Here is a 14,546-nt window from a genome sequence, read left to right as displayed (position 1 = left end):
TGGATATGATTTGATATCACCATAAGAAACTCTGTATGGTCAAAGTAAAAATAATAGATATGCAAACTCTTAGTTGTAATGAAACAGAAAGAATCCAATATTTAGGGACTTCAACTGATTATCATCTCCATTCTGATTCCTTGCCAGTGGATTGCTTAGCAGGAGCTGTCTAACATGTTCAGTGCATTTCATTATGCATGACTTAGATTTATGGTTTAAAAATTTGCAATTCTGAAACCCTTATAGCTCTTTCTGCATAATTTATTATTTAATTCAATGTTAGGAGAAGCATGCAACAAGAAGTACCACAGAAATTGTGCTGGGAAACAAACAAGAGAACAAAGGTATGGTTGTTGCATTTACTTCATTCTTATTAAGTAAGTCAAAGTTGTTTAAATATAAGGAAAAAATATAAATGGTCATTAGAACTAGGACATGGTGGTTATTCTTTCTAGCATAAATAAGCTGACATTTCTGATCCATTTTATTCTTTTCATCTTTTCACATTAAGATGTAATATGTAAATTATAATATTCTATTTTTAAAGATACAAACAAAAGAGTTAAAGCATGTGCCTCCATGTAAGCCTATTCTACTTGTTTCCATATTGAGAATCTCACTATAATCCTAACAAGGCCTTTACATAAATAACGAGTCCAAGCTTTGCCCTGACATGTAACTTCAGAACTCAGCTTGCAGGTCGCTTCCTCCAGGAAACTGCCCTGTCACTTCCGAGAGACCTCCGCCTGCAAGGTGAGGCCCATGTCAGGACCCTCCGCTGTCACATGTTCCCAGAGGCGGCTATCCTCACCTTCAACAGTATGATCTTTGAGTGTCTCCATATGGAGATGTGCCTTTTATGTCCCTGATGAATAAATACCATGTTCATCACATAGTCAGAATCTGTATACAGTGTTATAATTCATGTGGATAAACAGATTGAAACATTCTAAATAGGGACAAGGCTACTGCCTCCATCCAAAAGAGATACATTTCAGATGGCCCAACATTAATATTGGTACTGTTTATGGGAAAGTATTGATTTACATTTTGTTCTTCTAAATGTTGAGGAAAACATTGCAAACACAGCATAGGTGAAAGGTATTGTCCTATAGCACATAGCAGATGGACAGCTTTCTTTTCTCCTGTTTTTGTGTTCTTCCTTCAGCTAGAAGCCTGCAACATTTCTACTCACTCTAAATCTCCAGGGCAGGCCTGGCCTAGAAACTGTCAGCATCTAAATAGCTTCCATTCCACATACGGACACAAGTTATAGCATCTTGTTCGTACAGCTTCTTTATTATTATTTTCTATTAAAAACTCATGTTTGACATCTGCATAACTCAATACACACTTACATATGCTATCTGGATTAAAGAATTTGAGCTCCTGCCCTCAGAGAGATTAGAGTCCCCTACAGTCAGCAATGTTATATCAATACTATTATAAAAGCCTGGTGCACAAATTTCATGCACAGGGGGAGGGGGTGTCCCTCAGCTCAGCCTGCACCCTCTCCAATCTGCGACCTTCAAGGGATGTCCGACTGCCCATTTAGGCCCGATCCTAAATGGGCAATCGAACATTCCTCTCACAATCCAGGACTGCTGGCTCCCAACTGCTTGCCTGCCTGCCTTCCTGATTGCCCCTAACCACTTCTGCCAGCTAGCCTGATCACCCTTAACCACTCCCCTGCCAGCTTGATGGATGCCTAACTACTCCCCTTCTAGCCTGATTGCCCCTAACTGCCCTCCCCTACCAACCTGTTCACCCCTAACTGACCTTCCCTGAAGGCTTGGTCACCCTTAACTGCCCTTCCCTGTAGGCGTAGTCTACCCAAACTGCCCTCCCTTCTAGGTCTGGTCTCCCCCAACTGCTCTCCCCTGCTGGCCTGATTGCCCACAACTACCCTCCCTTGCAGGCCTGGTCTCTCCTAACTGCCATCCCCTGCTGGCCATCTTGTGGTGGCTATCTTGTGTCCACATGGGGGCAGTCATCTCTGACCACATGGGGACAGCCAGCTTGTGTGTTGGAGTGATGGTCAATTTGCATATTATTCTTTTATTAGATAGGATAGGATATATCTATCAAGAGACTTCTAACAAAGCCAATGCAAACACTTTAAAAACACTAAGAGTACAGCTAACAGTATGCAGGTTGCTCATTTTTCTCCTTACATTGAAATATGCAACACTTAATTGGAGGAAAACACTCTCATATGTGTTTATAAAAAACAGAATTTCTCTTTATATGCCTTTGAAAATCTCTGAATTTAGGTAGCAAGGTCATAAATATTTTTGTAATTATATTTATGTAATTCTAAGACATCAAGAGGTTTATGGAATTGCCACTTTATGTGTGATTTTCACACAGTAATGCAAATTATTTTCCTTTAAATTGTAGATTGCAATTACATGTTTTTTTCCTTTTCTATACATACATATACATTGTTATAATATGCTACTTATATAAGAATATACTACCTGTCACATTTACATACATAATATAAATATATATCTAAATATACTGCAAGTTTATCAGTCAAAATAATTGAGTATTTAATAGTGTTTTTGTTGTCATTTTTGTTACATTGAAACAATTATCTTATTAAGGTTCATCCAATATTTCCAGTCTAAATATGGAGTAAAGAAATTACTAAAGCTTCTTGATATTGGTTTTCTTGATGTAAAATTTGAAATAAGATGCAATGGACCTTAGGTAAACCTTTTACTAGAATGTGGTAAGAGGGATTGCTTTTATTTCCTAGAACTAAGACACCAACATTGAATTTTGCTACAGATTACATAAAAAGGTGACCTGTTTCCAATGATTTCCTCTAATGAAGATGAATGAAATTTTTAAAAGTCCAAATTCATTTATTTTGGAAACAGTCATGGCAAACACTTGAGGATGCTCATGGTGTGAATTTTCTGGCTTCGCTTCCTGGCAGTTTTCCCGCACAAGCATGCTAACTAGGAATGAACACCACATACAGTGAAGGACTGACTTCAAATAAAACCTGACCCCTACGGGCCTCCTTTCTTTTCTGCTTCTAGACAGCTCTGGTATGCTAAGAATCGAAATCCAAGACTTTCATCCCCAAATGGAAATGGCCGCAGCAGCCAAGTGTGAATGTGTGTGTGTATGAGTAAGTGTATGTGCTGTGTGTATAAGCATATGCATATGTGTATCCTATATTTGCATATGCTTATTTTCTATTTTTTGAATATATCTTTTTTATCTATTTTATTGATTTTTTTTACAGAGAGGATGGGAGAGAGCCAGAAAGCCAGAAACATTGATGAGAGAGAAACATCGACCAACTGCCTCCTACACACCCCCACGAGGGATGTGCCCGCAACCAATGCACATGCCCTTAACTGGAACCAAACCCAGGACCCTTCAGTCCACAGACCATTGCTCTATTCACTGAGCCAAACCAGTTTCGGCTTGAATATATCCTAATGATACTTAAAATAATTTTATTTTGAAAAACATGTATACAAAATAGGACATGAAGTGAGTCATGTTGATTTTTAGTAGGGGACTTGAGATTTCAGTGACATATTTGAAAAATGCTACCTTAAACACTTACTACAAACCACAAGGACTAAATTCATATTGGCAAAGTCAATTAAATTGCTCAAAATTTCTATTAATGAAAACATAAGCAATTACATCAAGTAAATATAAAATTTCTTAGAGACACTGAACCATTGCCAACCACTTGAGGATTTAATACAATTTTAATGGAAAAATCTAGTAATGGTGAAAATGGAGACAATAGGAAAATTTTATATTATTCTATTTTGAGAATTATGTAAATATTACACCTTTCTCAAAAATATAGGACATAAAGTGTATAAAAGTGATTTTTCTGAACACCTACATTGTGGTGAGTAAAACACTGGATGTTTGTAATGTTTTATGTCATTGGAAGAATGGGTGTGATTATTTTATTTTACTCTAAACATGGTGAAAAAATGTTAGCAACAGCAAAGAAATGAATTTTATATTGTGTTCTTACCACAAAAAATAATGAGGGAGGTATAAAGCTCTCAGAGGTGTTGGATGTTTCGGCATTAAATTTAGTAATGTTTCCACAGGTGCATGTTTGTGTTATACACTGAATGTCCATAGTCTCTTGTATGTACTCAATGCAAAGTACAGCCTTTTGTACTTGTCAATCTTGTATTTGTACTCAATAAAGCAGTTTAAAGACTTAGGAGTTTAAAATGATTATTTTTTGCAAAACAGTGTAGAAATAAACATATAATATTTTCATAATTTCATTTACTTGAATGAATATTTATGAGATAATTTTTATTGTTGGACTGCCATAAAATTTTAGATCTGAGTTTTAAACTTGATTTCTTTTACTCTTAAATATATAATTAATAATAAATTCAGTTATAGATTAAAATAATAGCCTTTATACCCAGGTCGGCCTCTGAACTCAATTGCTTACAGTCTGGAATGAACTCTTCTACCAGATCTATCTTTTCATGTTTTTCATATCATCCCATCCTCAAAACCTTCTTTGGTAGCCCATTACCCACAGAAATGATAGTCAGTCTTTCATTAATTTATCAATGCAACCAGATACTTATTAAAACCCTGTTTTGCCTTGTGTGAAATACATTTGATGAATAAGAATGATGAGGAGGTGAAGAAGAAGGGAAAGACAGAGGGAAGGGAGAGACATTGAGATATTTAGCATATTCTGGATATGTCTACGCTGGACATGACTGTAGGTCAATGATGGAAGATAGCAATATAAATAATAACAAAATATTAATAATTTGAGATGAAATAGAAGAAAGTTAGAATGTGAGAAGTAAGCAATTCCCTTAGCATGTATAAATGTTGGGGAAAAGCTATCGGAGAGGAGGGAAATTTATTTGGCAGAGTTGTGATGGAAACAACGGCTGAGTATGCAAAGGAAATGACTGAGAGACACAAAGGAGCAGTGCATCATCCTCTGGAAATTACAAACTTTGGTTCAGGTATAGGAAATCCGTGCTAATGCTCTGCAATGGAGTGGTGGGAACCAGATCATTTGTCATTTTAGTCACATATGGTGCGTCCCCTCAATGGTATTTCCTAACCTGTAAGAACAATTAAGAATCTGCATTTTACACATAGCTTTGCAGGTGCTGTGTGGTTCAGAATGGCTAGCAATTGGAGAGTGGATATTAGAAAATAAGCTGCTAAAATATTTCAGTGAAAAATGATGAGACTGGATCAAGCGTGCTATTGTAGGCAAGAATAGAGGGTAGTATATTAGTAACTACAATTTGTTGAGCACTTGCTATCCTGTTGATGTGTCAATTTGGCTAAGTTATGGTGTGACTATTTGGTCAGACACTATCCTTGTTGTTTATACAATATAATAGATGTGATCAATATTTACAATCAGTTGATTTTAAGAAAAGAATAATGAGAGTGCTATAAACAGTTGAAGGACTTAGCAGCCAAAACAGGTTTCCAGAAAAGGAATTCTGCCTTAAGATTGCAGCATGAACTCTTATCTGAGTTTCCATTCTCCTCCCTAATCGCATGGGGAAATTCCTCAAAATTTCTCTCTCCCTCTCCTTCCCTCACCTGCATCTCCCTCTCCTTTCCCTCTTTCTCTAGAAATAGTCATATACATATACATACACTGTTGATTCTGCTTTCTGGAGCATCTTGACTTGTGCACATGATCCACATCATTTAAACCTCACAAAACTAAGTAGCTATTATTTTCTGTCAGTTTTAGTCTGAATAAACCTTCCCTACATCATAAAACAAGCAAACAAAAAAGAAATCTGAACTTAGGCTAAGGTTTTAATGATTCTAGAAATCAAGTTCTAACCACTGAAATGTCTTTCCCTTCTCAAACTCAGGACTGACTGGGCACAAGTCTGTGCAGAAGGCCATGGAAGGGTTGGGATGAGTGGGAGCAGCAGGCAGGAGCAGCGGATGGCATTGAACTGCCTATTTTGTCCCAATCCCTGCAGGAACCTCATGCCAAGGGACCCCCACTAATGCATGATTTCATACACCCAGCCTCTAGTGTGTGTGTGTGTGTGTGTGTGTGTGTGTAGATAGATAGTATTAAAATATCTATTATTTCCTTTTCCCTTTATCCCCTTCATTCCTACCCTTGCCCAACTCCCAGATCTTCAGCACCATATTGCCTGTGTACATGTGTTAATGCTTTTGGTCTTATTTTGTTGGTCAATTCATTTTGTTCATTATATTCCACAATAAAAAAAAAAGTGAAATCATGTAGTACTTGTCTTTCTTAGATTAGCTTATTTCACTTATCATAATAGTCTCCAGTTTCATCTATACTGTCCCAAAGGGTAAGAGATTCCTCTTTTTTTATAGCTGCATAGAGATTCCTCATATTTATAGCTGTGTAAGTGTCCCACAGCTTTTTTATTCATGTACCTACTGATGGTCACTTGGGCTGTTTCCAAGCCTTAGCTATTGTAAATAACACTTTTAAATCTGACTTTTAATTAATATGGTAGAATTATGAATAAGTATTTTTATACATGAATTTAAATTAATTAATATCACTATATGAATTTTCAAATTGTTATACAATGATCAGTTTTAACTTTTATAAGACCAAGTTATTTTTGAAAAGAAAAATAATATTCCCTCTTAAACAGAAACCTTTTCAATTAAATGACTATACTCTATTTTCTGTGTTAGGTAGGACCCACCTTTCTTTTTATAAAACTTTCACTATATCTAACACTGTCCACTCACTACCTTTTCTAAGTAAGACATGTTGGATTGTGTCAGTTTTTCTTCCACAAAGCATCACATGCAAATTGCCTTCAAGTGCTACTGAAACATTCTCCATCCTTCCAGTTCTAACTCAGACAGTCTTTTCCATAAATCATGTCAATCTCTTACCTGGCTTGTCTACAGCCAGAAATTTCTTTTGCAGCTAATAAAGTTAGAAACTGAAATTAAGGATGAGAAATTATTTTTTCTTGTTTCATAAACACTGCAGGACTCTCTAATTATGTTTAATGCAAAACTAATTAAAATAGTGTTGCAAAGACTCACCTCTAATAAAATCATATTGATAACCCTTCTAATGGCTTCAAATATTGACAAAGCTTTTCATATTTATAGAAAATAGACCATTAGCCATTTGTAAAGATACATGCTTAATTTCTATTGATTTTTATTTTTACATGTACACAATAGATAGCCTTGATAAATATGGATTTTATCTAAAACTATTTCAAAAAAACTGAGGCTTAGTTAGGTTTTTTGTTTGTTTGTTTGTATTCATTTTTTACCAAATTAATGAAACTAAAATTTCTGACGAAGAAAATATTAAAGTGATAAAATTTCTTAAAATATATATTTATATCTTATATAATAAAACCCTAATATGCAAATCCACCAAACAGTGGAATGATTGATTGCTATGATGTGCACTGACCAACAGAGAGCAGACGCTCAATGCAGGAGCTGCCCCCTAGTGGTCAGTGCGCTCCCACACGGGGAGCACCAGTCCTCAGTCAGAAGCTGGGCTCAGGGCTGGTGAGTGCAGCAGCAATGGTGGAAGCCTCTCCCACCTATGCAGCAGGTGGATCTCCCCCAAGGGATCCTGGACTTCAAGAGGGTGCAGGCCAGGTTGAGGGACCTCCTGGCCAGTGCACGAAGGTCATGCACTGGGCCTCTAGTAATAATAAAAATCAACACCACTAACATACCATATGCCAGATACTTTTCCAAGTGCTTTATATTTAGGCACTAAAAAACAAACTAGCACTATCAATAAAGTACTGCTATTGTCACCATTTTAAAGATAATGAAACTAAGGTATTAGAGATTGAATAATATTATCAAGGTCAACAGTTAGTAAGGAATGAATCCAATCACTTGGAAAATGATTTTTATAAACTTCCAGTATATTTTATGATTTCTTTATCAAATATATCAATGAGTAAGAAATCAATAATGTAGGAATAATTAAATAAATTGATGATTTATTAATTCTTTGAGAATATCAAACTATTATTTTGACATTGTTGTAGATTCCTTTCAGAGTTGGAGAGTAAGAGAGTAATTTAAAACAAATCAAAGTTTCAAAGAATACCCTAAAGACTCCTTAGTGACACAAACATAATTTATCTGTAGCTTTCTGGGTTCTGAAATTTTGTGTCCATAAATATATTGATTCATGCTTTTGTTATAGAATAATAAGAAGTTAGGGAAATTCCAAGAAAAGAAAAATAGAGAAACTGAAACCTATAGTTAAATAGCAGTTTTTGGCCACCTAGTAAATCCTATCTTCCCTAAACCAAAGATACTTAAGAGTAAATGGTTTGCATTTATTTTCTCCAACCAGAGAATAAATAGCTTAAATCACTCTACTCAGGGAGACAGGTAACAGGAATTCAATCATGTGCCATTTGTATCAACCACACCCAAGGACAGATAAATTAAAAGAATAAATCTTATTTTGGTACATCAGCATAAAGCTGATGAATATTCTATTGATCCACCCCTAAGAACTATCCTAAATGCCCAGCCTTTACAACCCCTGAAAATTAAGGTCCCAGCATGCTCTCCCTGCAGGGACCATGCCTGTGCCATTCTCTTCCCCCTTCCCTTTCCCCACAGCACTTATCTCAGAAGGGAGCCCTTGTATACTATTAATGAAAACGCAGATTGTGCAGCCACTATGGAAAAAAAAGTACGGAGTTTACTTCAAAAATTAAAAATGAAACTTCCTTATGATCAAAGAAACTCAAACTATTAGTTTGAAAGAATATGTGTACCACTATGCTCATTGCAGCATTATTTCCAATAGCCAAAATTTGAAAGCAACACAAGTGTTCATCAATAGATGAGTGAATGAAAATGTGGTGGTACATATATATGGCTGATTATTACTTGGCCATAAAAAAGAATGAAATCTGCCGAAACTGGTTTGGCTCAGTGGATAGAGCGTTGATCTGCGGACTGAAAGGTCCCAAGTTCAATTCCGGTCAAGGGCATGTACATTGGTTGCGGGCACATCCCCAGTTGGGGGGTGTGCAGGAGGCAGCTAGTCGATGTTTCTCTCTCATTGATGTTTCTAGCTCTCTATCCCTCTCTCTTCCTCTCTATAAAAAAATAAATAAAATATATATTTTTTAAAATAGGAATGAAATCTTATCATTTGAGAAAGCATGGATGGACCTAGAGGGTGTTATGCTAGTAAAATAAGTCAGTCAGTGAAAGTCAAGTCCCATGTGATTTCACTTATACTCTATATGGAATCTAAAGAACAAAAGATATGAAGAAACAAAACAAAAATAGTTTCATAGGTACAGATAACAGATTCAAGGTAGTCTAAGGAGAGGGTTTTAGCAGACTCAGTGAAAAAGGGGAAGATATTGAGAAGTATAGATGGGTAGTTACAGAATAGTAACGATAATGTAAAATATAACATAAAAAATACAGTATGTACCATGCCAGGTGGTACTGGAAATACCAGGGGAACACTTTGTAAAGTATGTGATTGTCTAGCCACTTTGCTGTATATCTGAAACTACTATAAAATAATATTGAATGAAAAAAGCAGCCATCAAACTAAATATCTACCTAAAATTAGAAGATATAATAAAGTATAAACATTTTTTCAAATTAAATACCATTAAAATATTGCTGTCAAATTTATAGAAAATTCTAGAGTTTTCAGTGTTTATATTAGAAAAGAAAAATCAAACCTTAACACTGTAAAAGAAAGGATCAAATAAAGTTAAAATTTGGCTTCTTGAAAAGGTAAATGTAAAATTTACCAATATCAACCAAATTTGATAATGGAAAACAGAGAAATAAATCTTATAAATAACATTAGGACAGAAAAAAATACAAAAGATGCAAATATTAAAATAATATTTTAAATGTTATAAAATATTGTACTAAAAACTAAAAATTTGGTGAGATGGGTTTTTAGAATTGTGTAAATTACTAAAACATACTAAAAAACAAAGGTAAAGCTTAATCTTAAACCTATAATAGAATACAGTTTTTAAAATCTTTATACACACACAAAAGTAACACCATACTTAAACATATTCATAGTGTAGCTTGTATAAGATTTTAATAATATAGATAGTATAAAACTTGGAATGAAAGATACACTACTGTCATTATTAATACACTAGAGGCCCAGTGCATGAATTCATGCACTGGTGGAGTCCCTAGGCCTGGCCAGCAATCAGGGTCAATCAGGGCCATCTCACCCAGTCCTGCTGGGGCTGGGCTAACCAGAGCCTCCTGGCCTGGGGGAAGGAAGAGGGGCTGGCCAGGGGCAAGGACTGCAGGAGGTTGGCTGGCTATGGAAGGTTGGGTGTAGGAGCACACTGACCACCAAGGGGCAGCTCCTGTATTGGAAGTCTGCCCCTGATGGTCAGTGCGTGTCATAGTGACTGATCCACTCGTTTCAATCGTTCCAATCAATCAGTCATAATGGCCACTTAGTTTTTTTTTATATATATACGTATATAGATAATAAGATAGCCTGAAATAAATAGGCATTGGTGAGCATATGGAATAAGGGAAACTCTTTCACTTTTGCTGGTAGAAGCATAAACCACATATAATTTATAAATCAAGTAGCAATAAATGATACATTTGAGCACACACATGTCACATAAGCAAGCATAACACTTTATGAGCAGCATTCTCTTGAAGTCTTTAAATGGGCACCATGAGACAAACATACAGATATAGTGTTGTTCAAACTGTTTTATACATCAATAATTTCTCTTGTCAATTTGTGATCATTCCAAAATATAATTTAAAAATCCTGTCTTAAGAGAACACTATCAAGTGCAGACTTCTGTCTTTAAATTTTACCCTGAAAAAGTACTCATTGACAACATTATATAATGGAAATGTCAAAGAACTCGACCATTACAAACTAGTAATGCTATGATAATAAATTGAGAACTATCAATTCTTTATAGACTCTTTAAATGATAATAGAATGCTAGTACTATTTGATATATTCTTAAATTAGAGCATGAGGTACAAAAAATAAAGGGAAATAGAGACCATATATAATGGCAGTTTTTACAAGAAAGTGGGTCTGTACACATTACCCTAGGGCAGTGGTGAGCAAACTCATTAGTCAACAGAGTCAAATATCAACAGCATAATGATTGAAATTTCTTTCGAGAACCAATTTTTTTAAAACTTAAACTAAATAGGTAAGTACATTGTTATTAACTTAATTAGGGTACTCCTAAGCTGGCCTTTGTTAAAAACTCAAGGGGCCAAAGAGCCGCATGTGGCTCGTGAGCCGCAGTTTGCTGACCACTGCCCTAGAGCCGCGGCTGATGACACTTGTGCATCCCAGCGCCTGTGCTTACCAGCTGCTGCCCTTGCACACCCCAGGCTGCGTACTGCAACACGGAGTCCTCTACTTCTGGAGGGTTTAACTCCCAAACTTCCCTTGAAAAAAGGTAGATATTTTTTTACATGAACAAACTGATATCTACATTATTTACATGAACAAACTGACATCTACATTATTTGGACAGTTTCTCATGAAAACCAGAAAAATCAAAGAACTTACCTAGTGTGTATGTTGTAAATCACATATGAAGCAGTATACGAATAATGAAAAATCTGAAATTAAAAGAAAAGTGTTATTGACTATAGCTCAAAATAAAGACTCTATCTTAATGTGTATATGTGTTGTTATTAAATTCCATGGTAGCCAAGTATTGGTTTTAGAGAGAAATCAAAATGTGAACTATTGCAGTTCTGGGGCTCATTACCTTCTTTGAGCCTTACTGCAGTAGCCTTCTAACATTTATCCAACCATCAGTTGCATTTTTATTCAGTCTACTCTCTACTTAGTATAATTGTGATCAGAATTCTATCTTGTCAAGGAAACTGCTGAGTTTGTGGCTGAGACCTTGATGACACACATAATCTCTGGCATCTCCTGGAAACTGCACATACCCTACCACCCACATTCATCAGGTAAGATCCAGAGGAGCACTGGCTTCCTTAAATACTAACTAAACTCTCTCTTTAGAAGTTTGCAGCTCCTCGCCGGACCTTATGCCCATGGTTCAGACCAGAATCCGGGCTACACCAAGGAGCCCCAACTTTTTACATCCCCAAGAATCTTACCTCCCAGGTTTTATTTCAGCTCCAGGCCCAGAAAAGCAGCAAAACCAGACAAGTGATGCTATGGCAACCTCAGGACCAGCCTTTACCTCCCAAGTGACTCAACTGGATTGCTTTCTTTTTCTCTTTATCCCCTTTATCATGCACTGTGTCACCAGTCTTTTGCAGAACAGAATGCAGGCTTTCACCAACCAAAAGGTGGAAGAGAACCTAGCATCAGAACTCTTGAGACTCTGGGTAGACGCCCCTACTGATGCCCCCTCTCAGCTGGAAGTAGCTACAGAAGATGGATCTGCAGGCCCTGAACTTACTGGGACTCTCATTTTTTTTTAATATATCAAAAAGACTGATATGTGAAATCCTCCCTCCCCCACAACTGGTGGGCAGAGTCATGACATTACCAGTATTGTTGCGGAGACATCCCCAAGACATTGAACTCCTCCACGTATTGCTTCTCTCCATTTCTGTCTGTAGAGGCAGCCAGGTTGGGTCTTTTCTCCTCTCCCCCCTCCTTTAATTTTGATTTCTCTACCTCCGTAATGAGTTCCACTCATTACTGGGGAATAAACCTTCCTTTAATATGTAATAATAATAACAATAATAATAATAATAATAATTCTATCTTATTAAAAATATTTAGTGATTCCTCATCATCTATAAAATAAAGTTCACACTGTTTTTCCTATGTTTAAGGCTTTTGGTTATTTGGAGTCTACCTGTTTTTCTACCCTTGTAATCCACTACTTCCCTCCATCTAGTCTATATTTCCACTGCATTAGACAAATTCCCCTTGCATAGTCTCAACTTTTTCTTTCTAGGCCATCCTATCCTAACTCAGGTGGAAATTTTTCCTCCTCCTATTCCATGTCTCTCACAGATTATTCTGACTCTCAGGACACTCTCACCCTATAGTGTACACTTTATAACTCTTTAAGTATGTGTCTTCTTTTCCCCAAAATGCTGTCAGGTCCAGTTGTGTATTACTAATACAGAGTCATGTCTGCATGCAACATGCAGCAATATTTGTTGAGTAATGGTTCTGATGGGGAAAATCTCATATAGCTTGAAGTGTTTATTGTTGGAAACAAAATGTGACACCTCCCCAACCCCTTCATAGTAATTGTTGAAGATAATATATTAAATAGTTGTTTGAAAGTATGTGATCATCAAGAGATGTTAGTACCATCTTATAAAGAACCTTGTTTCTTTTTAAAGGCCATCTTCCCAAGGATTACAAAATCTATGATGGGGTGACATCAAATCCCCAAAATGGACCAGAGTGGATAATGCAAGGATATTTTTACATTTGGTTCTTTGTCATTAGAGATGATGAAATAGTGAACTACTGAGTAAATGAGGCAAAATGCAAAAAAAAAAATATATATATATATATATATAGGTTAAGGAAAGAGATGATGAATGTGTTGTATTTCAGTGAAAATTATTATTCTATAAACTATTTAGTTCTGGTGAAGAAAATGTTTCTCTAGCTATATTAACTTATATTATTATTTTCAGGTCTTACAGAACTTAAACTTTTAGCATGCAATTATACAAAGCTTATTTTATTTCTATAGTGGATGTACATTGTACAAATTGTATAATACTGCCAATTAAAATTTTCTTGAAGTCAATGTGTTATTTGTTCTCAGTGCTTAAATATATCCAATTAAACAGGATTTCCATATATTTGGAAAAGCAATACTAGTGTTCTCTCTGTAGTGTAATAACAATCCTTCCCTATTTGTTGTAATACTGTGTTTTACAGTGAAGTTTTCTTCCTTTTGAAACATCTGAACTTTGAGATTGCTTTCATTATAGAGTTGTAGACATAAAAATGATTTTTCCTGGTGTCTATTTTGACATTTACATCATATTCTATACAATTCCCTAATGAATACATATTTTGAGCCTTGAATTTGCTACTATGGCTGACAGGTGAGAAATGTGACCACATTTTTTCTAAATCTCAGAAAGTTCTGTTGCCAAAGCACACTGCCAAGTGAGCACTTGACCTTCAAAGCAGACACATGTGTACATGACATTATGAGTAAATGTAAACCATTCATCCTATCTGTAAATCATCTGGGACTATACCTGAATTCTAGGCTCACATCCATCCCCAGAGGGAAAAAAAATTATGTGCATTGTTTTTTAGGCAAAGCAGGCCAAAACAATGACTGAAGCAAAACTGGATATAACCATTGAATCTGGTCTCTTTCTGTGATGTTTATCATAGAAGTAGATAGCTCTTCTCAATGAATGGATCCAAAGGATTTAAATGCTCTCTAAGTAATGTGATTTGGAGAGGGGGATATGGAAATCCACTTCCTGTCCTGTAATTCTTAGCCTGACACAGCATCTGTTCCTCACAGCTGGCGTGTAGAGGTGGAAGA

At 36.0% G+C, this 14,546-nt stretch overlaps 1 protein-coding gene across 3 annotated transcripts in view; it reads right to left on the bottom strand.

The window, feature by feature from the left end:
• DPP10 (dipeptidyl peptidase like 10) overlaps positions 1–14,546 on the bottom strand; it is a 1,279,923-nt gene that overhangs the window by 124,608 nt on the left and 1,140,769 nt on the right. For all 3 annotated transcript variants that reach the window (XM_036421268.2, XM_036421267.2, XM_045575259.1), the window contains exons 6-7: positions 11,588–11,640; positions 11,382–11,463 (exon numbers count right to left, since the gene is read on the bottom strand). In XM_036421268.2, coding sequence (XP_036277161.1) covers positions 11,382–11,463; positions 11,588–11,640 — 135 coding nt within the window. The remainder of the gene's footprint in view (positions 1–11,381; positions 11,464–11,587; positions 11,641–14,546) is intronic.

The sequence above is a fragment of the Pipistrellus kuhlii genome, unplaced genomic scaffold (assembly GCF_014108245.1).
Source record: "Pipistrellus kuhlii isolate mPipKuh1 unplaced genomic scaffold, mPipKuh1.p scaffold_m20_p_7, whole genome shotgun sequence".
Taxonomy (NCBI): Eukaryota; Metazoa; Chordata; class Mammalia; order Chiroptera; family Vespertilionidae; genus Pipistrellus; species Pipistrellus kuhlii.
Note: the sequence above shows the minus strand (reverse complement) of the source record. Positions and strands in the feature narration are given on the sequence as shown.